General features: G+C 57.5%; 1 protein-coding gene across 4 annotated transcripts in view; it reads left to right on the top strand.

Moving 5' to 3' along the window:
• SARDH (sarcosine dehydrogenase) overlaps positions 1-25,813 on the top strand; it is a 64,484-nt gene that overhangs the window by 26,242 nt on the left and 12,429 nt on the right. For all 4 annotated transcript variants that reach the window (XM_067742713.1, XM_067742715.1, XM_067742714.1 and 1 more), the window contains 6 exons: positions 1,619-1,702; positions 3,549-3,662; positions 8,921-9,059; positions 10,700-10,813; positions 15,220-15,367; positions 18,958-19,051. In XM_067742713.1, the coding sequence (XP_067598814.1) occupies positions 1,619-1,702; positions 3,549-3,662; positions 8,921-9,059; positions 10,700-10,813; positions 15,220-15,367; positions 18,958-19,051 (693 nt within the window). The remainder of the gene's footprint in view (positions 1-1,618; positions 1,703-3,548; positions 3,663-8,920; positions 9,060-10,699; positions 10,814-15,219; positions 15,368-18,957; positions 19,052-25,813) is intronic.

Below are 25,813 nucleotides of genomic sequence, written 5' to 3'. Positions count from 1 at the left end.
CCCCCGGGGAGGAATCTGCCTTCACCCACACTTCACTTCCTCGTCAGCACCCTCCTGGTGACACTTCCCAGCTGTTGACGGTTGGCGTGTGTTTTGTTAAACAGAGGAGCCTGCTCTCCATTTTCCCTCCCAGGAAGGGTGATGCGTCTCTGGTGGAGGTGTCCCCACGCTCACTGGAGGGGAGTGGGTTTTGTGTCCTTGGTTGCCACCCCCTTGGACGTCCAGGGAGGAAGCATCCGGGGGTCACCAGTTGGCATGTGACCTGGAGCGCCCTCCTCCTCGAGGTGGTGGCCCACGGGGAGGGGGAGACTCAGGCCGTCTTGGCCTCTGGCGCCCATCGGTCCTGGCACTTGAACGCCCGGCCACGCTCAGCTTCCGAAGCCCACTCCTCCTGGGCGCTGGGCTGGGTTGGCCCCAGGCACAGGACCCTTCCAAACCTTAGAGCGGAGATTCTTTTTTCCCCCCAGGCTAAATTTATTTTCAAAGAAATCTGCCACCACATTACTTTACTGTGTCTGCTGTAATTTCTTATTGTGGTAAAGTGCACACGGCGTACAGCTTGCCATTTGAACCACTCTAAAGTGTACAACGCAGGGGGTTAAGTACACTCACGGAGCTGTGTAACCATCACCGCTATCCAGTTCCAGAATGTTTTCGTCACTGCGAGAGGAAACCTCGTACCCATTAAGCAACAACTCCCCATGTCGCCCCCACCCCCCAGCCTAGAAAAGCTACCGATCTATACTTTCTGTCTCTCTGGATGTGCCTGTTCTGGTCTTTTCGCATAAATGGGATCGTACCCTGTGTGGCCCTTGGCGGCCGGGCTGCTTTTCCTTACCTGGCCTCTGAGGTTCATCTACAATATAACAGGTGTCAGAATGTTCTTCCTTTGTCAGGCTGAATAACATCGCATCGTATGGGTGGACCACACTGGCCATCCATTCGTCCGTTGATGGGCGCCTGGGCTGTCCCCACCTCTGGGTGGCTGTGAACGCAGGTGTGCACGGGCTTGTTTGCGTCCCTGGTGTCATTTCTTCTGGGTGTACGCTTAGCTGTGGCATCGCTGGGTCACTGGGTGTCCCAGACCGCTCGGGCTGCCGTAACAGACATCCCAGGCTGGGGGGCTCGAATTCATCTCTCACAGTCCTGGAGGCTGGGCGGTCAGGATCCAGGTGTCCGCTGACCGGTTCCTGGTGAGGGCGGCCGCCTTCCCGCTGTATCTGCTCCTGGCAGAGGGACAGCCCTGGTGGCTTCTCCTCTCCTCATAAGGCTTCGGACCCCACCCTTAGGGCCTCATTTCACCCTAATCCCTTCCTCACAGGCCCCGTCTCCAAATACAGTCACACTGGGGGTTAGGGCTTCAGCATAGGAATTTGGGGGTGCTGTTCGGTCCATAAGAGAAGGTAATTCTGCAGATGGGGGATTCTTGAGGTGGGCAGTGTGGGTGCTGGGAGGGCCGCACAGTTGGAGTCAGAGCCTGGGCTTGGGTCCTGGTTCCGAGTACTGGGACCTCTTTGCCCACTGCCTGCTGCGGTGCCGGGTGGTGGATTCTCCCCTCCCTGCCCTCCTCTGCGCGTCTGGCCAGGCCTGAGTGGGCCTCTTCTCCCTCCACAACCAGGAACTCCTCGCACGAGGCTGCGTGTTCCAGGAGCGGCACGGCTGGGAGAGGCCGGGATGGTTCAGTCCCCACGGCGCGGCTCCGGTGAGTGGCTCCCCGGCACCCAGCGGCCATGCCCCCAGCCCGGCCTGCGCCCGGCCCCTGCCCACCGTCCCGCCCACGTCCTCCCCACCGGAGGTGGCTGTGTGTCTCCCTGTCCTTAGTGCTGTGGGGCGGGTGCGTCACCTGGCCTTTGGAGAAGCCGAGCCCCGGCCGGGCCACCTGAGGTCGTGGGATGTCCCCACAGGCATCCCTCACCGCCCACGGTGCCCGGCCTTCCACGGCCCAAATGGGCCAGGGGCCAGGAGAGCTGGTGTTCCACAGAGGGGAGGCTGCACACGAGGCTCCCAGGTTTACGGGAGGAATCAGAGCGTCTTCTCGTAATTTGGTTCATATATCTTTGGCAACGGCAACTGTGAATGTTAGTAGGAGGATTTAGCCAAAATTATGCATTCTGTGTGTTAGCTCGTAAGTTGGTACTTCACAGCGTCCTGGCCTCTGGGTGCCCTCCTGGGGGCTGCCCAGCCCCCACCCAGTGCCTCTCAGGGACCCGGGTCCTCAGAGAAGAGTCAAAACCGTCCTGCTTGTGAGCCCCTCGGCCTGGGGTCTCTGGAGCAGGTGATGTGATCTGAGGGGGATAGTATTTGATCCAGATTTGCACAAATTAAAACCCCTTTCCCGTTGCTATGTTTCACCAGTCCCCTTCCAGTGCGACCCATCTCCCATCTCCGTAGCAGCTATGTGCCAAGGCACGTTCCAGGGCATGTTAGGTGAGGTGGATGGAGCCAGAGTTCCTGATGGCTTCTGCCTCTGCTTCTCTGGGGTCAGCAGAGAGGAGGGGCCTAGGGAGACCTCTCCTTGAGCAGGTCTCTGCAGAGCCCACTGCAGCCAGCCTGGTCCGCCCTGGAAACCCCTCTCCCCGGAATCCGCGGGCAAGGCGATGAGACCAGAGCAGGAATCGGTGACATACCCCTGGTCCCGAGATGGGCAGGCTGTGCAGTCCCCACCCGGGAGCCATCCTGGGAGTCCAGGGCACTGGGTGACGAGACGTCCCCAAACCCCTGACCCCTGGCCAGGCTACGGCGGGCTGGGATGTTAGGAGGGAGGGCTGGGGGAGGAGGAGGGGCCCCATCCGCAGGAACAGGACCAGGTGCGGGTGTTGGGTCCTGGGCCTCCCTGAGAGCGGCTGACCGAGTGCAGGAGAAGCCAAGGCAAGTGGTGGCTGAGGGGCCAGCCTCTGGGGCCCATGCCGGGCGCTCAGGACTCGCCTGTGACCTGAGGCAAGTTCCAGTCTCTCGGCGCCTCGGTTTCCTCATCTGTAGAGAGGGTCTCCCTTCCCGGAAGCGCGAGGCCCTTTGCGCAGGGCTTGGCCCCGAGCAGGACCTGGTCCCGGATCACCAGGGCAACAGCACCTGGAGCCACCGCTGCGGCCACCCCAGCCCCGACTCCCCCTCCCTCTCCTTCCGCAGGCTGATCCCTGGGCCTTATCCCAGCGCCTTGGCGCTGAGTCGGAAGCCCTGGCGTGGCCCCCGAGGTCCCAGTCAACCCGCCTGTTTCCCGTTCAGCCCCGTCCCTCGCCGCCCTCCCTACCCGAGCACACCCCGTTCCTTCTCCACCCTCCGGGGCCCCAGCGCTCCCACCGCCATGGAGATTGTGGTGTCGCCTGTGCAACGTGGAGGGCATGCCTGAGCCCCGCCTCCACCCCGGCCTCGCCCACAGCGCGTTGCCCCTCGAGAGCGGGGCTCGGAGAGGGCCGGACCAGCTCTGCCCTGTGGACCTTTGTTTCCGCAGGACCCGGCTCAGGGCTGGCCAGGCCGCGGGCACCGGGCCACGCTGTGCGTGGAGGGGGGAGGAGGGGGCGGGACCGGTGACGACCCCTCTTCTGCCCCAGGTGCTCCCTTACGACTACTACGGGGCCTACAGGCAGCGGGCGCACGAGGACTACCTCTACGGCAGGCTGCTGGGCCAGGAGTACACCTTCGACTTCCCGCCCCACCACGACGTGGTAGGACGCCCCATCCCTGATGGGACAGAAAGGCGGGCGTCCCCGTGGGCTGGCCCTCTCTGCCGGCTATCCCCACCCCCGTTTTTGGCCGACTCAGTTTCGTGGAGGAATCGGTGATGTTCTCTGCCCTCCCCTCCCGTCTGTACCAAGACTTTGGCAGCGGTGAGGTCTGCTCAAGGAGTGGGGCTGGAGCCAGGCCTGGGTCTGGCTGTGTGGCCTCGGGCCAGGGCTTCACCTCTCTGAGCCTCTCGGAGCTGCTCCGATTCTCAGGTCGCTCCTGGCGGCTCCTGGCCCCTTCATTCCCTTCCCGACCCGACTCCTCATTTCTGTTGGGGTTGAGGTGAGTCCCTCTGAGTCTGCGTCACACAGGGAAGTTCTCACAGGCAGCTTCTGCAGAAGAGACGATGCCAGCTTCCCCTCCGAGCCGCCCAGCTGTTTTGTTACCCAGCAGAACGTGCTGTGTCCCCGTGCACGTGGCCGACTGGGGAGGGAGCGAAGTCCCTTCGGTATCTGTTTGAGAGGGGGCCAAGGCCTCAGCCTGGGGGTCCCCAGGGATGGGTGGCCTGGGAAGCTTCCTGGGCGTGGGACCCCTGCAGTCACGTGGGGCCCCCTGCTTAGAAGCAAAGCTCTGCTGTTGCTGCCTGGAAGCTCTTAATACATTCTGAACAGGCCCGCATCTTTATCGTGACTAGTTCTGCACCCGGTCCTGAAGGGGAGGAAGCAGGCTTTCCTCCGAAGTTTGCTCTAGTAAAGGCATTGGAGGAGGCGGCTTCTGAAATGGAAGGGGAGGCATGTGCGTCTGAAAGCCCAGGAGTCCCTGGGGGCTGCCTCTCCGGGGAGCAAACGGGGACCCGTCTGGCACCTCCGCACGGTGGCTTCCAAGGCCTGCAGGATGTTCAGGCCCTTGAGGATGTGGGCGCTGGGAGGGGATGCCAACTTGGCTTCACGGCTGCATCCCACCCGCGCAAAGGCACCTCGACAGTCCCAGAGCATGAAACAGGCACTTGTGCTCAGCCTTGGCAACTTCCCCAGCCTGGCTAGACGAGAGTCAGCCCGGGAAGCTGTTCTGGGCTTTGATCTGCAGCCCCAGCAGTGTAAGCGAAGGTACCACATGGCTGATGGGTGAAGGGAGCTCCATAAAGAGTAGTGGTGCCTGGAGCTGTGCAGGAGCTGTGCAGACCCCTTGGGGTGCCGTGTAACAACCAGCTGTCCCAGGGGGAAGCCTGATCCCCGGCGCTGGCCAGTTTCCCCTGTATAAATGCCCTCACCGTCCGCTCCCTCCCACCCACCCACGTGGCATCACTGAACGCAGAGCGGGGAGAGATGCGCACAGTGGCTTCTCGGGGTCGGGGCACTACTAGACAGACCCAGGTGATGAACAGCTCATCGTTTCCACCTGTGTAAACTTGAGTGGCCCACGTACTGCCCCTGGGCCTCAGAGGGCACCCGGCCGTGAGGCTGCTAATCACAGTTGCTCCCAGGCAGCGGTGTCTGTACCACACGGGGCGGGAGGAGATGGCGTGGGCCCCTCACACACCCTAAATGCTCCCTAAGTGGCAGCTTTCCTGTTATAATTTTTTTTTTTTCCCGTAAAAGCAGTGGGATTGGCACATCTGCTCAGCGATGGGGTGAGGGGTTTAGGGCAAAGATGGACTGACATTGCAAGGGAAGACCAAGCAGAAGAAACAGATGGACAGCAGAAAACCTTGAGACTGGGGCCAAGCGCTTGCGTACCGTATGGAGGGAAATAATGAGAGATGTCGCCTTGTTTTTTTTTTTTTTTTTTTTTAAAAAAAAACAGCTTTATTGAGATATATTCACATACCATACCACCCAACCACTTAAAGTGTACAATGCTTTTAGTATTTTCAGAGGGTTCTGCAACCATCACTGCAATCTAATTTTAGAACCTTTTTATCTCCCCCCCAGGGAAACCCTATCCCCATTAGCCCATTTTCTCACCGCATCCCCACCTTCTGGCAGCCACTAATCTACTTCCTGTCTGCGTAGCTTTACCTCATCTGGACGTTTCACGTAATGGACTCGTACAATGGTCTTCTGTGACTGGCATAATGTCTTCAAGGACCATCCATGTTTTAGGAAGTCGTCAGTACTTCATGACTTCTTATTCTGAACAATATTCCATTACATGGATACACTCCTTTTTCTTTATCCATTCATCTGTTGATGGACATTTGCGTGGTTCGACTTTCGGGCTATTATGAATAATGCTGCTCTGAAAATGTGCGTGCAAGTTTTTAGACAGATGTTTTCATCTCTCACGGGTAAATATCTGGGAGTGGGATTGCCGGGCCATGTGGTAGCTCCACGTTTCGTGTTTTGAAGATCTGCGAAGGCTTTTCCAAAGTGGCTGCACCGTTTCACACCTCCGCCCGCGGCGGACGAGGTTCTCGGTTCTCCATCCTCGTGAGCACGTGTAGTTCTCTTTTTGACGCTAGCCATCCGGGTGGGTGTGAAGTGGTATCTCAAAGGTCTGAGTTGCATTTCCCTAATGACTGCTGGTGCGGAACATCTTTTCATGTGCAGATTTAGCCATTTGTATATCTTCTTGGGAGAAATGTCTATCCAGATATTTTGCTCAGTTTTAAATTGAGCTATTTGTCTTTTTATTGAGTTATAAGAATTCTCCGTACATTCTGGCTACAAGTCCCTCATCAGGTTTATGATTTGTAAACATTTTCTCCCCTTCTGTGGGTTGGCTTTTCACTTTTTTAACGATATCGTTGGCAGCACGAAAGTTCTTAATTTTGATGAAGTACAGCTTATGTAGTTTTTCTTTTGTCCCTTGCGTTTTTAGTGTCATATTTAAGAAGGCGTTTCCTAACCCAGGTCACAACGAGTTACTCTTCCGTTTTCTTCTCAGAATGGTATAGTTTTAGGTCTCGTACTTAGGTCTGTGGTTCATTCTGATGAAGCTTTGTGTGTGGCGTGAGGAAGGGGTCCAACTTCGCACTTTTGCAGACGGCTATTCGGGTGTTCCGGCACCATTTGTTGAAGATTATTCTTTTCCCGATCGAATTGCCTTGGCATCCTTGTGAAAAATCAACTGACCATAAACGTCAGGGTTTATTTCTGGACTCTCAATTCTATTCCATTGATCTGTATTTCTATCCTTATGCTATACCACGCCGTCTTGAGTACATTCGCTTTGTAGTAAGTTTCGAAATGAGGAAGTGTGAATCCTCTAGCTTTGTTCTCCTTTTTCAAGACTGTTTTGAATATTCTGGGTGCCTTGCATTTCTGTGTGAATGTTAGAATCCGTTTGTCAGCTTCCGCCAAGAAGCCAGCCGAGATTTCAGTAGACTCTCTAATCGGTAGATTGATTTGGGGGGTATAGTCATCTTAGCAATAATGAGTCTTCATTTCGTAAACATGAGAGGTCTTTCCATTTATTTAGGTCTTTAATTTCTTTCAAAGATATTTTCTAGTTTTTAAGTACAAGTTTGCGCTTCTTTTGTTAAATTTATGTGTAAGCATTTAAAAATTCTTTTTGATGATGTAAATAGAATTATTTTCTTAATTTCATCGATGGTTCATGGCTAGCATATAGAAATACAAAAATTTTTTATTTGTTGTATATTGACCCTATATCCTGCAGCCTTCTTGAACTATTTTATTAGGTGTAATAGTTTTTCAGTGGGTTCCTTAGGATTTTCTGATGTAAGATCACATCAGCTGCAAATAGACATGGTTCTACTTCCCCTTTTCCAGTCTGGATGCCTTTTATTTTTTCTTGCCTAATTGCTCTGGCCGGGACCTCCAGTACAGTGTTGAGTAGAAGTAGCAGAGTGGACAGCCCTGTCTTGTTCCTGATCTTAGCGTGGGACATTTAGTCTCTCGCCATTAAGTATGTCAGCTGTGGGATTTTGTTCATGCCCTTTATCAGGTTGAGGAATTTCCCTTTTAGCCCTAGTTTACTTGGAGTTTTTATCATGAACAAGTGTTGGATTTTGTCAGATACTTTTTCTGCGTCTATTGAGATGATCATTTGGTTTTTGTTCTTTATCCCGTGAAGATGGTACATTACGTCGATTGATTTTGGGGTGGTAAAGCAGCCTCCCATTCCTGGGATAATCCCACTTGACCGTGGTGTGTAATCCTTTTTATATGTTGTTGGATTTAGCTTTTGCTAGTATTTTGTTGAGGTTTTTGTATCTGTATTCATGAAGGATTTTGCTCTGTAGTTTTCTTATGAGGTCTTTGGTTTTGGCATCAGGGGTAGTGCTGGCCTCTTGGGAAGAGTTTGTGAAGAATTGGTATTAATTCTTTTTTGAATGTTTGGTAAAATACACTAGTGAAGCCATCTGGACCTGGGCTTTTCTTTGTGGGGAGTTTTAAATGACTAATTAAGTCTCTTTTTTATTATAGATGGATTCAGACTATTTCCCCTTCAGTCGGCTTCAGTAATTTGTGTCTTTCTAGGAATTTCATTTCATGTCTAATTTGTTGGTGGACAGCTGTTGACAGTATTCCTTAAAATCCTTTGCTATAAATTGGTTAGTGATACCCCTCTTTCATTCCTGATTTCAGTACTTCGAGTCTTCGCTGTTTTTTCTTGGTCAGTCTAGCTAGTGATTTGCCAATTTTGTTGATCTTTTCAAAGAAACAATTTTCAATTTTGCTGATTTTCTCTGTTTTTCAAGATTTCATTTATTTCCTTTCTAATCTCTAGTATGTATTTCCTTCTGCCTGCCTTGCCTTCTGCCTACTTTGGGCTTAATTTGCTCTCCTTTTCTAGTTTCTCAAAGTGGAGAAGTTAGGTTATTGACTGGAGAGCACTTGCAGGTGTAAAACTTCCGTGAGCACAGCACTAGCTTCATCCCATCAGTCTGCATATGTTGTATTTTCATGTTCATTCATCTCCAAGTGTTTTCTAATTCCCTTTCTCTTTGATCCGTTGGTTATCTAGGACTGCGTTGTCTAACTTCACTTATTTGTGAATTTCCCGATTTTTCTTCCGCTACTGATTTCTAATTTGATTCCACTGTGGTCAAAGAACATATTTCGTATGATTTTAACCCGTTTGAATTTATCGTCTTGTTTTATGGCTTCTGGTCTACCCTGGAGAGTGTCTCCTGTGCTTGAAAAGGATGGTCACCGTGTGTTCCTAGCTGGAGGGGGGGAAGGCAGGAGGGGCTCTCGGAGCAGGACGGCAGCCAAGGGCCCAGGGCCCCAGGGTCTGGGGGAGGAGTCAGGTCCCGGAGCCCACACAGCACCCCACCTCTGGAACTTTTCAGATCAGGAAGGAGTGTCTGGCCTGCAGAGGGGCCGCTGCCGTGTTTGACATGTCCTACTTCGGGAAGTTCTACCTGGTGGGCCTGGACGCGAGGAAGGCCGCCGACTGGCTCTTCTCGGCCGATGTCAGCCGGGCCCCAGGTACGGAGCCCAGGTGGGCCACGCTCTCCCACTTCAGTGCAGCCCCGGGCACTGAGACGAGACAGCGAGCTGACCCTGTCCTCTCTGGGCTCATCTGGCTCATGGCTCGCCCCGGGGCCTGGCCCTGGGTCCCCGTGTCCAGACCCCTCTGCCCTCCTGGCCGAGCCCCGGCCCCAGGCCCCCTCCACCTTCCTCCCTCCCTCTACCCTCTGTCTCCTCCTCCATCCTCCACCCCCCCCCCGCCCCCGCCCCCGCTTTTACTTTGTTCCAGACAGGATTCCAGGCAGCAAGTCCTCAGAACAGTCTCCCGGGGCTGCGGAACCTGTCCACTTCCCCCCCTAGGAATGCTCTCCTCAAGTAGGGTTTCTAGAATTAAACAAAAACACAGGGCGTTCAGTGCCATTTGAATTCTAAATAAAGGATGAATAACTTCTCAGTGTAAGTATGTCCCATGCAGTGTTTGGGATGCGCCTCTCCTTTTTTATCACGCATCCCCGTCCACCCGACCCCAAACTCACCCAGCCCCATCGCTATTAGTTTCCTAGAGCTGCTGTAACAAAGTACCGCAAACTGAGAGGCTTTAAACAACCTAAATGTGTTGTCTTACGAGCCTGGGGCTGGAAGTTCAGACTCAGGGCCGTGATCCCAAGAACATAGAATCCCTCCTTTTTGCCCCTCCTGGCTTCTGGCCATGGCCACCATCCATGCCTTTCAACCACGTTGCTCCAATCTCTGCCTCTGAGTCACACGGCCTTCTCCCTGCGTTTTCTTCTTCTTTTAAGGGCACCAATTACGTTGGATTAGGGCCCCACCCTGATGACCTCTGATCACCCTAGCATGATCCCATCTGCAAAGACCCTATTTCCAAATAAGGTCCATTCACAGGGACTGGGGGTTAGGACTTCAACATACCATTCTGGGGGTCACAGTTCAACCCATTATACCATTTATCCAGCCAACCCACCTGCTCCCCGCCTCACATGTACCTGCTACTCACCTCTCCTTAATCCCCCGCGTCCCATTCATCGTGCCAACACCCTTCTACCCACCCACCCGTCCCCTCCTTCCATCCGTGCTTCCCCCCACCCTCTCCCCACCTCCTCGTTCTCTCATCCATCCATCCATCTACTCACCTCCCCTTAATCCCCCGCGTCCCATTCATCGTGCCAACACCCTTCTACCCACCCACCCGTCCCCTCCTTCCATCCGTGCTTCCCCCCACCCCCTCCCCACCTCCGCGTTCTCTCATCCATCCATCTACTTCCTTTTGCATACTCATTTGTTCATCAGCCATTCAAGGAGCTTCTGCTGTGCCAGGCATGGTGCTAGGAACGCCCAATGAATGAGATACAAATCCTGCCCTTAAAGACGTCCCAGCGTGGGGGTGGGGTGGGTGGGAGGGAGGGATTCGAGGCATTTCTAGAAGAAAGAAGCCTCCCTCCTGACCCTTCCTCCTCTGGGCATGGCAGTGCTGGGTGACCTGCCCATCCCTCTCTGGGTCATTCAGTCGTGGTGGCATCACTGAGACGAGGGGCCTTTCAAGGTTGTCCCCCTAGGGTATCCGACCAAGGGTTACCCTGAGCTGAGGGGCCGCCCCGCTAAATGGCTCCCACATTCTGGGGTCTTCATCCTGTCCGCAGGCTCCACGGTGTACACCTGCATGCTGAACCACTGCGGGGGCACCGAGAGCGACCTGACTGTCAGCCGCCTTGCTGCCAGCCCCCAGACCTCCCCGCTGGCCCCTGCCTTTGAAGGTAAGCGATGCCTCGAGGATCCAGCAGTGCCCTCGACGCAGCCCCGCTCGGTGAGGCGGCCGCCGACGCAGGACGCACTGGGAGGGGCTGCCGAGGCTGCTCTGGTCACGCGTGTGCCCGCCGCAGTCAGGGCCTGGGAGCTCAGAGGTCTCGCTTCAGGCTGAATGCGGCCTTTGTTCAGGCAACGATGCTGGGCTTCCAGCGCTCAGTGATTATGCCTTTGAACCTGCCCGTCCCGCGGGGTTTCGGAGTGGCCACAGCGTGCGTGTGCTCAGCTCACCTGCCCGGAAGAGAGTGAGCCGAGGGTAAGGCCACGCCTCCCTCGTGGAGAAGTTAGATCCTTCTGACACCGGCATCTATGCTGAATTGGCTGTCTCCATTCCCGTGTAACTCTCAGTCTCAGACTGGGGCAGGTCCTTAGAAGATATCCAGCTCTGTGCCCAAACTGACACCCACACCGCCCTCTGCAGGCCCTCTGCTTCTGCTTGCATGCCTCTTGTGACGGGGAGCTCATTACTCGTATTCCTTGTTTGCACAGGTCTGACTACACTGAGCCAGATCTGCCCCCATCAGTTCACCTCCCCGACCCACCCTTTGGTTCACATGGGAGCAGTTGAATCTCTAGTGCTGCAAGCGTGTCTCTGTCAGGGCAGAAGAGCAATGGCTAAGCTTCACAGAGCGTGGGAAGCATCCCCGCTCTCCAAGAAGGGGCCCTCTCGCCACCCCTGGGACACTGGATTTGCAGGGGAGAAAGGATTCAACTGTGCTGCTCTCCGTGCGGCTGCACTGTACCGTCGGGGGAAGGGTCACTGTCAGCCCGTTCAGGAAACCTGGCGGCCCCAGCTCCCGGCCTGGCTCAGTGCTGCTGGCCATTCAGTTGCGTGGGACTCAGTCACGGGGGACGGGGGCGAGGTCTGGCCTGGGCACTGGGAGAGGGAGGTGCAGGAAAAGCCCGATAGAACACTGGGTGGGATTGTGAGGGGGTGGGAAAGAGCGAGGATTATGGGAGGCCGTGGGAAGCAGGTGAGCCAGGATGAGGAAGGTTTCCTGGAGGAGGTGATGTCTGGCCTGAGCCTCGAAGGATGGATACGAGCCACCTGCTAGAAAGGTGTGGAGGAAAGAACGCGGGAGGTGCCTGTGAGGAGCTGGGCGGAGAGGGGCATTTTGACAAGGGCCGCTGGAAACTTCGGCCTTCATCCCCCAGGAGAGGGGAGGCCCGATCCAGCCACAGCTGCCATCCTTAGACAGCGAGTCTAGCTGGGGAGACAGAACAGAGGGACCCCAGTGAGTGTGCAGGTCCCTGAAATCCTGACTCTGCCACTGCCTGGCTTGGGGCCCGCCTCTCTGAGCCTCAGTTTCCCCATCTGTGAAGTGCAGACAAATGACCCGCCTCCCTGAGCTGCTGCAGGGAGTTGAGCGAGAGTCTGGGGGTGCCAGGAGGGCTGGGGAGCAGCCTCCCTGAGCTTGTTTCCCCACCTGGAAACTAGTCCCCGTCACAGGGGGGAGTTGTCACCAGGGCTCTGTACGCTGAGCCACGGCCCAAGGGGGCAGCTTCTTGTGCCCTTCCCGATGAGTCTGGTGGATTCCTGGCCCTGGAGGAGAACTCGCCTGCCAGGGCGGGAAGAGCAGGCTCTGAGAGGAGGGGAAGGGGAGGTGTTAATGGGCCCCGGAGATGTTTCTCCTGGACGCTGGGGGCGTCTGCCTCAAGTTAAACGGCCGCCTGGTGGGGAGGTTTGCACTTGGTGGGTTCTTGACCTGCCAGGGCGTGTGCAGATGACAAGCAAGTCACAGTGGTCTGTGGAGCGTGCTAAAGGTCCCGGCTTCACCGCTAAGCACAGAAAACCCACATACGGACCTTGTATTTTCAGCCTTAAAAAAGCGGTACTGTTCCTGCTGTGAACATGCATGTCCATTCAGTGCGCGTGTTTATGCCTGTTAGGTCAGATCACCATTAAGACAAGAGGATGTGCGTTTCACGTGTGATCCAGGTTGTGTATAAAGCAGCTGTCCATCTTAAATGTGATTTTGAACAGTATTTTACATCACAAAGGGAGTACATACCTGTAGGAAACATTTGGACAATTCTGAAAAGTACAAAATGAAGTCCACAGCTCCCGGCCCGAGCCAGAGCCCTGGAGCCTGCCCTCTGACCGCCCTCCCTGCCATGTCCGCCGTGTGGGCTGGACCTGGACCTGGGCGCTTCGCGATGTTTTTCATGAGAGACAGCTGCCCAGAGGAGGCCAGGCCCAGCAGCCGCCGTCTGTCTGGAACCAGGTGGCTTCAGTTAACGCTCGAGTCCCCCTGGGAGGGGCCTCGGCATGGCTGCAGACGGGCGGGGCCACGCGGGGGCCACGGAGCGTGCTCCGGGCGCTGGGGTAGAGGGTGCCACTGGAGACTCGATCCTCAGAGGTGTTCTCAATCCAGCGTCCCGAGAGCCCCCAGCCCAGGTAGCAGGGGATCCTTTGGGGATCAGCTCGTTTGTTTGGCCTTTGGGTTGGGTCTGGATGGACAGCCAGGACTGAGGGCGCAGACGGGCACACAGAACGTGGGGTGACGAGGTCAGGGATGTTCCAGAGGTCACCTGGACGGGGGGGGGAGGACGACCAGGGCTCTGGCTGGGGTCTCCACGTGGGGGGCTGATGGCAAAGCCAGGGGCTCTTCTGCTCTCCCCCCGGCTGCTGCTGGTGGAACCCTGGCTTGGAGGGGGCGAAGGGTTCCCAGCTTCACGCTTCCAGGTGTGGTGGCCTGACCGGTCCCAGCTCCAGGACCTTCCATCAGAGCCCAGCCAGCGAGTGCTTCTGGGGAGGGAGCAGAGGTCCCAGGCCCCACCCCACCCCGTCCCCTGTCCCCGTCTGGGCTCTGCTACGAGCTTCACGCTCCCCTGCCGGAGAAGCAAAGTAGGGCGTGTCTCTTTTTCAATTATAGTAGGTGCCCGCACCTATGATCACAATGACATGCTGTTCCACTGCTGTGGAAGCCTCGGGGAGTGGGGGCCAGTGTGCGGAAGGGCGTCTAGGCAGGATTCTCCAGACTCTGTAGCCTCCCCGAGAGCTGCTGCCCCCTCCCACGGACAACGCCAGCTCTGCCCAGAGTGGGCTGGGGGCTGGTGCCAGGCCGGCCCCCGGCGGGGCCCAGAGTGAATGGCGCGGAAAGCTGAGAGAAGCAGCCCTTGGGCAGGACCGGACCCCCGGGGAGGGAGATGAGTGTCCCAGTGCGTAACCGTCCCGGTTCCTGGTTCCTGAGCCCCAAGTTGGGCTCCTGGTGCCGCCATAGCTCCTTCAATCACCCCAGCAGCCTTGTGGGGGGGGGGGTTCTGGCCTCATTCCCATTGTACAGATGCAGAAACTGAGGCTGGAAGTCAGGGATTGACTGGGTACCATCACTCTGAGATGGGGGGAGCCCTGCTGGAAGGAAGGAAGGAAGGAAGAGAGGGAATGGGATGGGGAGAAGGGCGCATAGAAAATGCAGAGGAGCGAAGCCCCTTCCAGGCCTGCCACCTCCACCAGGTCACGGGGGGAGTGGTCAGTGAGAGCCTGCCCGCCCAGGGCACACACAGTGGCTGAATCTCACAGCACCCCCGCGGGTGAGGTGCATTCACCCCAAATTGCAGGTGACATTTCGGAGGCTCAGGCAGGCTGCATGAGGGGTCCAGGGCCACACAGCTGTCTGAGGTCACAGCCCCCCGGGGCAGTGGCTCTCCCAGGACACTGGGCCAAGGTGAGCTCCCCTCCGCTCAGCAGTACCCGGGTGGCAGCATGGCCCAGTGGATGGTCCACAGGCCGTGGACTCAGAGCTGGACAGAGGCCAGTCTTCTCACACCGTGTGACCTCTCTGAACCTCAGTCTCCTTTTTCCGAGGGTGGTGACGAGTGTCAGTCCCCTCAGAAGGATCAACGGTGTGTTGCCTGTAACGCCCCGGCTCGACACCAGCTCCCATAAGGCCATGGCAGGGATCCTAGAGACCGGGGGGCCGTGGGAATATGAAGAGAAACGGGAGCTGGTCAGGACGTTGAGGCTCAGAGAAGGAAAGAGGCTTGTCCAAGCTCGCCCAGCACTGGCAGCTGAGGTGGGACTCGGTCTCCCCACGGCGTGATGGCGCTGGGAGCTCTTACGCTTTCTTGGACCACAAACCCTTTGAGAAGTGGGAGAAAGCCTCAGACTCCCCCAGAAGATGCTCCCTTGACACGTGCAGCCTCAGGCGGTCCCGCACCCAGCCCCTCCTCCCCACGTTTCGTCCTGCGGGTGATGCGAACCCAGGGTCCCTTGGGAGTGTCCCCATCACTTGGGCCTCTGTCGTTCACTTTCAAGGAAAGAGTGTTTGTTTTCTCCACGAGGCCTCGGGCCATCCCCTCTGCCCCGCCTCCTCCGTCCCACAGTCCTTCGCTGAGTCCCGTGCTTCTCCTCCAGGGGACGGCTACTACCTGGCCGTGGGCGGGGCTGTGGCCCAGCACAACTGGTCCCACATCACCACGGTGCTGCAGGACCAGAGGTTCCGGTGCCAGCTTGTCGACAGCTCCGAGGACCTGGGCCTGATCAGCGTCCAGGGCCCAGCCAGGTGAGGAGAGGGCGGGGAGCCAGGCACCGGGGTGCCCCTGGGCCCTGGGCCCTCGGCCCTCTATCTGGGGCCCGGGGCAGAACCACTTACTGCTTCAGAATGGGACATTGTGGTCAGTAAGCTCAACGTGCCAGCGACCTCAGAGAGGCCACACCAGAAGGACGCTTTTCGAAGCACTAGAATACAGAAAAGCCCTTAATGAAAGACTCAGACTGAACCTCACTGTGAATCAGTACGTGAGGATTCAGTGGTCACGGAAGGGCCAACGAGGGTGTCTCTGGACAGCTGACACAGACTAAGAATCATGTGCGCCATCTCTAGGGGGGCAGAGCCAGACTGGGGTTCCACGTGCTACCTGGGCTCAGAATATCGCTCTACACCAAGAGGTGGCCTGCTGCTCCCTAAACGCCCCCAGTGACTAGGTCTGCAGACGATCATTCACTCCTGAATTCATTCTGTGAGCGTTTACTGAGCTGTGTTCCCACCCAGGAGGAATCAGCTCCTGGAAAGCCCTCGGATTCCAGCTTGTGCGTGGAGCCCCACGACGGTCTTAGGCAAAGGGGCACCTGAGCAGCTGTGCACGTTGGAAAGATCCCTCTGGCTGCGCTTTGGAGAGGGGACGGGGGGATAGGGGATAAGAGGGGAAGCACAGCGTGTTTACATCGACAAGCCAGGGGCCTGGGATGTGCCAACATCTCCTCCAGTCCTGATCACAGCCCTTGGAGGTGGTTAGAAGTATTTTTATTCTTATCGGTGAAGAAGAGAGGACGGTGCACCTCCAGCCAGGTTATCCCAAAGCTGACGCTTAGATGCAGCATGGCCGTGTCCACGGGACATCCTTGTCAGCCGGGGTCATGCCAGGATCCCCAGACAGTGCACGCAGGTCCCGCCACGGGGTCCATTTTCCCTGGTTCTTTGGAGCTGACCAAGCCTGCAGCACCCCCGCTGGGTCCTGGGCTGGCGGCCCTCCCCTCCCGGGCGGAGTGTAGCTGGCTCTGAGCGTGCATCGTCTTGCACAGAGGCACACGGCACACGCGGTACGTGCTCTCCGAATCACGGCTGGTTGTGTACCTTAACCATCAAGTGCTGGACTTCAGGCTTCTCATGAAAAGCAATATTTATTAGGGGGCCCTTGGAGGAGACACTGCGGGAAATGAGGGGTCAAGGCTTGGAGCTCTCTGAAGGGACAGTGTTTCAGGCAGAGGAGGCAGCAGGTGCAAAGGCCCTGTGGCAGGAGGAAAAGCGGTGAGGCCAGGGCCATAAGAGACAGGCTCAGAGGGCAATGGAGGCGAGAGCCTACAGGTGCAGAGGCTACTCCTCCAGGAGAGGGAACTGAGCAGAAGAAGGGCTTTAACGGGGTCTCTGATTCCGGGCCAGGGAGTAGGAGGCCGCCAGGTGTGAGGAGCCTCAGGGGCCAGGTGAAGCAGGGATTCTGAGCGGAGAGTGATGAGCCGTGTCCAGGTGGTCGATGGGTCCAGTATGTGGGGTTCCTCTCCCCACACACTGACCTCCGCATCTCTGGGCTGAACGGGGGTGGGCGTCCTGGCCTCCTGAGCTCGAGGCCATCCTCGGAAGCCTCAGCTTCATCTGCACTGCGACCTTGGCCAGGGACTGGGCCATTTTTGGTTTGGTGGTGGAGGTGAGCGGGCAGGGGAGGGAGGGGGTACCAGACAGACAGATCGAGGTGTGGCCCCGGGAGGACAGACCAGCCTCTTCCAGCCTCATTAGAAGCTGCTCAAGGAGGGTGGCAAGTGACAGCTGCCAGGGCAGGAAGACAAGCTCTCCTCCTCCTGGTAACTTCTCAGCTTTCTCCCCCAAATTGTCCTCGCTCTTTCAAAAATAACCCAAAGTTTCTTGTATGAATAATAATGTTACCAGCACCGCTGACAAGGGCTAAACTTTCTGAGCTGTCAGGTGGAAAGCGTTCGGCGCGGCACCTGGACCATGGGAGATGCTGTATGACCTGCTGACCGATAGAACTTTCTGGAAACATTCCATAATTGGTGGTCCAGTACAGTAGCCACTAAGCTGTATGCGGCCACTGAGGCCTTGACATGTGGCCGTGAGACAGAATGTTTTACCCTAATTACCTTAAGCTCAAGAGGCCACACGTGACTGGGGAGACACGGCGGGGAACAGTGATTACCATCGTAGCTGTTAGTGCCATGGCGCTTGGCGCGTGCTTTCTGGTGGCTGCCCCCTCACAAGGGCCCCGTGAGGTGGCATCGCTGCCCTCCTGGAGCGGACGAGGGGACTGAGGCGAGGCTGGGGTGGGAGTGAGTGAAGGAAGCAGGACCTGAACCTGCTCTCTGACCAGAGCCGGTGCCCTCTTGGGAGAGGCACAGCCTCCTGCACCCCGACCCGTGCTTGGCAGACCTGCCTGCCCAGCTCGGTGCCCGAGCTGGGGCACCCCTGGCACTGCTAAGGCCACGCCGGCCCCGGGTGGCAGCTCCAGCCTCCTTCCTCCTTCCCCTGCTGGGAAGACCAGGGAGCAGCCCTGACCCCATCCGCCCAGGGCCGCGGAGAGGATGGGCTTCTTAAGGACTGGGTGTGGGTTCTCCAGGGGCTGACGCCACGTGGGCGCCGGGGTGTTACATAAGGATCTTGACACACTGCAGCACGCTGGGCACCTCGGGCAGGCGTGGGCGGGCAGCTCCCGGCACCGTGGGGCTGGGGATTCGCCTCAGACGCGTTTCTGGGCACTGGCTGGGACCCCTGCGAGGCAGAAATGGTGGGGCTGTCTCCTGCCAATGGGGAGCTGGCCCTGCAGTGCAAAGCCAGCCCATTTTCAATCAGCCCTATTTACCAGTTGTCCTCTCTGTGCCAGGCATAGGGGCCCTGTTGGCACAGAGCTCCTGGTTCAGTGGGGGCAAGTATCAATACAACCAGTGTGAGAGGTACCCTGGCAGGAGACATATCAGGGCTGTGAGCTCAGACCGGGGGCAGTGTGGGGTGGGGGAGGGGGCGGGAACCTGACCCAGACTCAGGGAATCAGGGAGGCCTTCTTGTAGGAGGTGACGGATGCGCCAACCCTGAAGGATAACAAAACTTTAAACTGGGGCCGGGGCACCCGGTGGAAACATGCAGGGGAGCAAGAGTCAACTAAGTCCTGGAGGGAGGCAGGGGGCACGGTGCCCAGGAACTGAAGGTTTCCACGGACACCGAGAGGTCCAGCATGAGAGCCAGACTGCCGGGCCAGCAGGGCAGGGGAGCTGAGGAAGGCGGGCCCTGCCCTCGGGGGCCTGTGGCACGAGGGGCATTAGCTGGCTAGATAACTGCCCCAGGCCTTGGTTCCCCCATCTGAGAAAGGAGAGCTTGCGAGCGCCCATCTCTGAGTCGTGTCTCTGCCCAGGGCTTGGTTGTTCCTGCTCTGATGAAGGTGCCTTTCTTATCTGACTGGATTTGGGGTGCGTCTCCCTCTTGGTGTGTTTTATTACTAGCATGTTTGTTGGCGGTCTGCCCCGTGAGGACAGGGCCCCGTCCTCCTCACTGCTGTGTCCCCAGTGCGTCTCCAGCCAGGCCACACACCCAGGAGGGCTGGGCAGGTGTTTGTTGACCGACTGACTGACCGACCTTGCTCTCGCTCACAGCCGGGCCATTCTCCAGGAAGTGCTCGATGCAGACCTGAGCAATGAGGCCTTCCCGCTGTTCACTCACAAGCTGGTGAGAGCCGCCGGGCACCTGGTAGGTACCACCTGGCCGCTGTCCCCTGGGCTGTAGGGGGCAGCAGCTGCAAGGGAACAAACCCGGGGCTTGGGAGTCGTGTGCCCTTGGGCACGTCTGTGGACCTCCCTGGACCCTGGTTCCCTACTGTGAAGTGGGGACCACATGTCCTGCCCACAGGCTGTTAGGGCCTCAGACGAGGAACGGGGGTCAAAGTCAGGTATCACCTGTGCCCCCCACCCGGTGTCTGGCGCACGCTGAGGGGCTCAGTCCCAAGCTTCTGCCAGGGACTTGCCACCTGTGAAGCCGCCCCCAGTGTCCGCTCCTCGGAGGCAAGGGCACGCCCTCCCAGATCAGGGCATTTCCTGCGCCTCCCTGGAGATGACAGCGCTGGGGACAGCCAAGCAATTACGCTGCTCCGGAGGTCTGCGTGTCCTGAGGAGGCGGCCTGTCCTCTGGAGTGTTCCCCCTTCCCAGCCCCCCGCACTGCGGGAGAGGGGAGGAGCCGCTCGGGGTGCACCGCCAGGCCCCGGGGAGCAGCCCCTGCCCTTCCCCCAGCTCCAGAAGGCCGGGTCCCAGGACCGGAAGCTTCTGAGACTGTGGACAGTATCAGGGCCGCAGCGGACTCAATGTCCTCAGAGACCCTGGGGCCGGGGTCCCGGGTCCAGCTCTGGTCAGGCCCTACTCCTGGGCCGTGGTGTCCTTTTAGGAAAATGAGCATCGTGTTCTCCACCCTGACTTCCCGAGGGCAAGGTGAGGAGAAGGCGGTCAAGGTGACCTCAGCCGCTGCCAGCCGAGGGCTCGCGAGGCGCCAGGCACAAAGCATGTGACTCACGAGTCCTTAGTGCTTAACACTCACGACAGTGTGGAAGGTTCTAGCAAGGGCTTCCCAGCCTCAGCACTGTCGGTGACGTTTTGGAACAGATATTCTGGCAGGGCAGGGGGCGCATCCTGGTCATCGCAGTGTGTGGAGCAGCGTGCCTGGCCTCACCCACTTGACGCCAGAAGCACCCCCAGATGTGACAACCAAAACTGTGTCCAGACGTGGCCACACATCCCCAGAGGCAGCACTGCCATGGCAGGGGAAGAGGGGGTGGGGCAGGGGAGGAGGTGCTGCTCTGTGATTGCCCTGTTAGCAGGTGTGCAGTCACAGCCAGGTGCGTTGAACGAGGTCTTACAGCAGCTCCCGACGTAGGAAATGTTACCCCCAGGACGGATGTTTCCCTGAATTGAGCTCAGAGAAGTTGGATGGACTGCCCAGGCCCGCCCCCAGCTAATGAAACATAAAAAGCGCATGAATATGTCAGTAACACGGAGGTGGCCTTAAGGAGGGGGTGGGTGGACAGACAGCCGGATTCAGGGGCACTTCCCCCTCTTCTACTTCCTTCGTGTTCATCTGGGGGGTTTGGGGGGGAAAGTGCTAAGGGATGTTTGTGATCCTGGCCTGCAGAGGGGCTGGAGGTCAGAGGAATCTGGGTCCCATTAAGCAAGTAAACAATGTTTCAATGACATCAGAAAGGAGGCTGCCAGGAGAAACTAGATAAAAGCAGCTCTGCAGAGCCGAGGAGCGCTGGCCCGGCTCTGGTCTGCTTTCCCTCTCTGGAGGCTGTGCTGGGGGGCAGGAAACTGGGGATGTCTCTGTCTAGCTTGCTTCCTGCCTGCTTGGTACAAAGCTGCCTGCCGGGACCAGAGAGGGCGTGCGTTTTGAGGGAATGGCACAGCTCCACCCCAGGCCACAGTGGCGTCTGGCCCGCCCCGACTGCAGCCCTGGCCCTCTCGGCCCCCGTGGGGTCCATGCAGCGCCCAGCCCTGTCTGGGGCGGCGTCCTGACTTGTGAAGTGGGAGGGGGAGCTGGGAGCTTGGCGCTGGCTCAGCCTGTGTGTGGTTCTGGGGTTTGTGTGGGAGAAGACCAGGTGGGAGCGCTTCCCCTGCCAGCTGAGGGTCGCTGCAGCGAGGCACCTGGGCCTTAGTCTTGGACAACGGGCTGCAATGGGGGCTGACCCTTCCCAGCCCTGGCTGCCGCCCCAGGCCTGGCCCACGGCCGTCTGGCTGCACCTTGGCCTCCAGGAGCCGGGCTGGGCCGGGGCTCTGGCCGGTGGAAGCAGAGGTCAGGCTCCAGGATGAACTCCTGCGTGGGGTAACAGGCACAGGTCGGGGGCCACGGGGTGGGATACATGGGGTGCAGGACATACACGGGCTGCTTCTCTCCGCCTCCTCCTCTGGAACCGGCTTTACTGGTTTAGTCAAAAGCACCTTACTGCTCGTGTCTCTGTTTCCAGCCACAGTACACAGTGTGCAGGGCCTGGGTGCAGACCTCACCGCTGACATGACCCCTTTGGGCGTGACCCTTGACCTCTCTGAGACTTCCCTTTCTCACCTGCCACAGAGTCTGGCTGAAGAGTTGATGGGTGGTTTCACTATAAATAGGGAATATTAGTAAAATAAGAACAAACAAAAACCCCTCTAATTCCACCAGAGAGAAAGCCAAGGTTGACAGTGTACTTCCTTCCATCTTCTCTCCCTAATCTCTGCCTGTAAATTTTAAAACAGAAGCAAGGTCATCCCATGTATATAGTTTGCACGTTCGGCCTTGTTCTCTTACTAAGTTGCTGTGATAGTTTTCCTGTTCCTTGAAATACTGCCTGAGAACCACTCTGAACGTCGGGTCATCCTCTCCGCTGAGCAGGACATGTGGTTGGGCTGCTTTTTCTCCTTGGAATAACCCTGTGGTGGGCTTGCCTCGCTGGTGGGCCTTTTGTGACTCTGATTATTGACCTATGACACATTCCTCAGAACCCAGAGACAGAGGCGTCCCAGGGACGTGGTCCCAGCCTTCCTGGCCGTTCAGCAGTCATTTGGTATTTTCTGTCCCCGAGGCCTTTGGGACAGGGTCGGGGAGAAGCACAGAGCTGTCCAAGGCCAGTCGCTACCTGAGGGATTTGGCCCGTCGGCTCATACATGGCCAATCTGGATGCCCAGCTGAGTTCCAGCATCCCTTCCAAACTGAAGGCTCTATCCCAGTGCCGAGCTCCCCAACGCTCTCCCTAGAATTAATTCTGGACGTGTGGGCTGGGAGCCTGCCAGGTCAGGGCTCTGGGCTGGAAGACACGGGCCTGGCCCTCCACAGGCTCACAGCCTAGTTGAGGTTGGGGGACGGGAAGGACGCTGCAGCCCTAGCCCAGCCTGCGTCGGAGCGAGGGCCTGGGCGGTGAGAGGAGCCGCCACTGCTCAGCAGCTGACGTGGGGGTGAAGAGGAAGACGTTCGCAGGGGGACTCCAGTCCTGCCTTGGCGACCGCGCCTTCTCCCGAGGGCCCCAAAGGCTAGACTGTGGCTCCTTTGTGTCCGTGTTACGGTTTTTGCCGACCTCACAGTGACCCAAGCCACAAGTTCCCAGACGGTCCAGGTCAGGGGCACAAAGGCCTTCCCATCCACTGGCCGGCGAGAGGGATGGGGAAGTCAGCGGCCAGCAGGACTTGGGCCATGGGACCTGCGCTGGCCACCGCCCTGGCCCCCACCCAAGGTGGCCTCACAGGCAGGCGGGGAGGCGGGAACCGGGTCAGCCCGGGATCCGGGGGTCCGGAAGCGCCATCACCTCAGCGCCCAGCAGAGCTGGGGGCCAGCAGGCCTGGTTTCTGGTCCTGCCCCGGCCTCTGTGGGACCACCTCTCTGGGTCTCAGTTTCCCCATCTGTAGCACAAAGTTTAGACAATGACCAAAATCTTTTCTGGCCCGTCCTGTAAGTCTGTCCAGATATCCTGCATGCTCTCTGGATCCAGGGGGAATTTCATATTCTCCTAAATAATATCGTCATGTGTTGACACCGGTTCCGTCAATGTTGCGATGCTGGGCCCGGAGCTCGGGGCCAAGCCTTTATGGGAGATAATTGGATGCCAGCCAACCAGATGCAGGAGAGGAATATGTGTGTCTGAGTCATCGGGAAGGCCTCCGGGTCACGAGGGATACGCGGAAAATGATGAGGGTCAGAGCCCAGAACCACAGATCCTGCCCGAGGGTGGGTGAGCAGGACCCCGCCGCCGCCCACAGTGACCCACGCTCACGGCTAACGCGTGGGTGGGCGGCCGTGGCTGAGCGGCGCCTCCAGCCGAGCGGTGCCGTTGTTTTGCGATAATTCTGCGATGCTTGGACCAGCCCCAGGCTTGCAAGATCCTTGCATTCCTAGAGGAAGAACACAGGGCGGGAGTTGTCCCCTGGGCAGCCAGCTGACCGGATGTCCTCAAGGCCAGCGAGGTTCCCAGTGAAAGCCTGTTCCTGGCCTGGTTCCCAGGGGAGGCGCGGTGTCTCCCTGACTCAACTAAGGACGGGGACCCCTTCTGAAAGCATAAGGTGCTGGGCTAGAAGCTCATCTTTAGACAAGGTGATAAAGCGATTTTTTCCTGAAAATTAATTGCAGGTCAAAAGGAAATTGAATTTCTTTTCCTGACTGTGTGTGTCCTTGCTGTGACACCATTCAGACTCAATTAGTCTGGGATGGAGCATTCTCCCACCCCCACACATTCTACAGACAGAGGCGGGATGCCCATACCTTCACAGAGCCTGTGTTTGCCAACTGGGTTTTAGCCGTCGCCTAAAAAGTCGCTTTGCACATCTTGTGCAAATTCACCTCTGTCCTAGAGAGCCGGGGGTGGTGTGTAGCTGAGAGACATGGTGGCCCACTATTCAGGGGTGTCCCGTGGGGGGCAGTGACAGCTTCTTGCCATGAAAGTATAAGGACAAAGTGTGGCTGGAATGAGGTTGGGTGGCTTAGAGGGACTCCCAGGAGTGTGCTTCAGAGATTCTGGAAGCTCCTCCAGGGCAGAACCCCGTCCGTTCTCTGCAAGGATGTTCTGATCGTGTGGCCCCTGCCGTTGTCTGTAGGTGCAGACGGGGCCTTTCTGGGGGTGGGCCATAGCGTTCACCACCTGCTTGGAATCTGTGGCTCTTTTTTTGATCCTCTGAGACGGCCAAGTTTGTGAAGTGTGGTTTGAGCATCACACCTTTTATTTATTCTGAATCTTTGAAAATTGGTTTCCAATCACCATCCCCCCCATCACCATCACCACCACCACCATCACCGTCACCATCACCACCACCACCACCACCACCACCATCATCATTATCACCATCACCACCGTCACCATCACCACCACCACCATCACCACCACCACCATCACCACCACCATCACCATCACCGTCACCATCACCACCACCATCACCACCACCACCACCACCACCACCATCACCACCATCACCACCATCATCATTATCACCATCACCACCGTCACCATCACCACCACCACCATCACCACCACCACCATCACCACCACCGTCACCATCACTGTCACCATCACCACCACCATCACCATCACCACCATCACCACCACCACCACCATCACCATCACCATCACCACCACCATCACCATCACCACCATCACCACCACCACCATCACCACCATCATGATTATCACCATCACCACCGTCACCATCACCACCACCACCATCACCACCACCACCATCACCACCACCATCACCGTCACCATCACCACCACCATCACCACCATCACCACCATCATCATTATCACCATCACCACCGTCACCATCACCACCACCACCATCACCACCACCACCATCACCACCACCATCACCATCACCACCATCACCACCACCATCACCATCACCACCATCACCACCACCATCACCACCACCATCACCACCACCACCATCACCACCACCATCACCATCACTGTCACCATCACCACCACCATCACCATCACCACCACCACCACCACCACCACCACCACCATCACCGTCACCATCACCACCACCATCACCATCACCACCATCACCACCACCACCATCACCACCATCATGATTATCACCATCACCACCGTCACCATCACCACCACCACCATCACCACCACCACCATCACCACCACCATCACCGTCACCATCACCACCACCATCACCACCATCACCACCATCATCATTATCACCATCACCACCGTCACCATCACCACCACCACCATCACCACCACCACCATCACCACCACCATCACCATCACCGTCACCATCACCACCACCATCACCACCACCACCACCACCGTTACCACTATCACCACCATCACCACCACCATCATCACTGCCACCACCACCGCTTCCACCACCACCATACTGCCATCAACCTTGCTACCACAGACACCATCCCCACCAACCACTAGCATTACCACTATCTTTACTACCACCATTGCCTTCGCCTCCACCGTCGCCAGAACTACCAGCACCGCCGTAAACTAGCCTTCTGGTCCAGACTCCTAGGAGAGATCGCACACCCCTCTGCAGGGTGGTTTTGGAATCAAGGGTGTCCTGGGATGTCCAGAGGATTTGAAAAATGAAGATCCTTCAACCTCTGCCACCTGGCTTCTTCCCTCTCCTGTGGATTCAGGGCTCTGGGCCCCTGCAGGGGCTGCACATCCTCTGATCCCTGCCTATACCCTGCCTCGGGAGCCCCTGAGACCCTCACTTATTTAAGGGGTGACTGAGTTTGGACGACGTGCCCGGTGAGTCGGGGTGCCGGTACACACCCAAACTCCCCGGAAACAGCTAAAATCACCACGAGCTAATGTGATTTGAGAGAGCTTGGGCCCGTGTCTGTGGGCACATCTGCTCAAGCCTTCCTGCGGTGTCTGCCCAGAGAGGCTACTCCAGGCTTGTTCTGATGCTGCCCGTGGCCAAACATCCCACAGGAGTGACCTAGGCTCTCCTGCCTGGGGCACTCGTGTGGCCTTT

This window comes from Pseudorca crassidens, chromosome 7 (assembly GCF_039906515.1).
Source record: "Pseudorca crassidens isolate mPseCra1 chromosome 7, mPseCra1.hap1, whole genome shotgun sequence".
NCBI classification, from domain to species: domain Eukaryota; kingdom Metazoa; phylum Chordata; class Mammalia; order Artiodactyla; family Delphinidae; genus Pseudorca; species Pseudorca crassidens.
The sequence above is the reverse complement of the archived record's forward strand: the minus strand, read 5'-3'. Positions and strand labels throughout refer to the sequence as shown.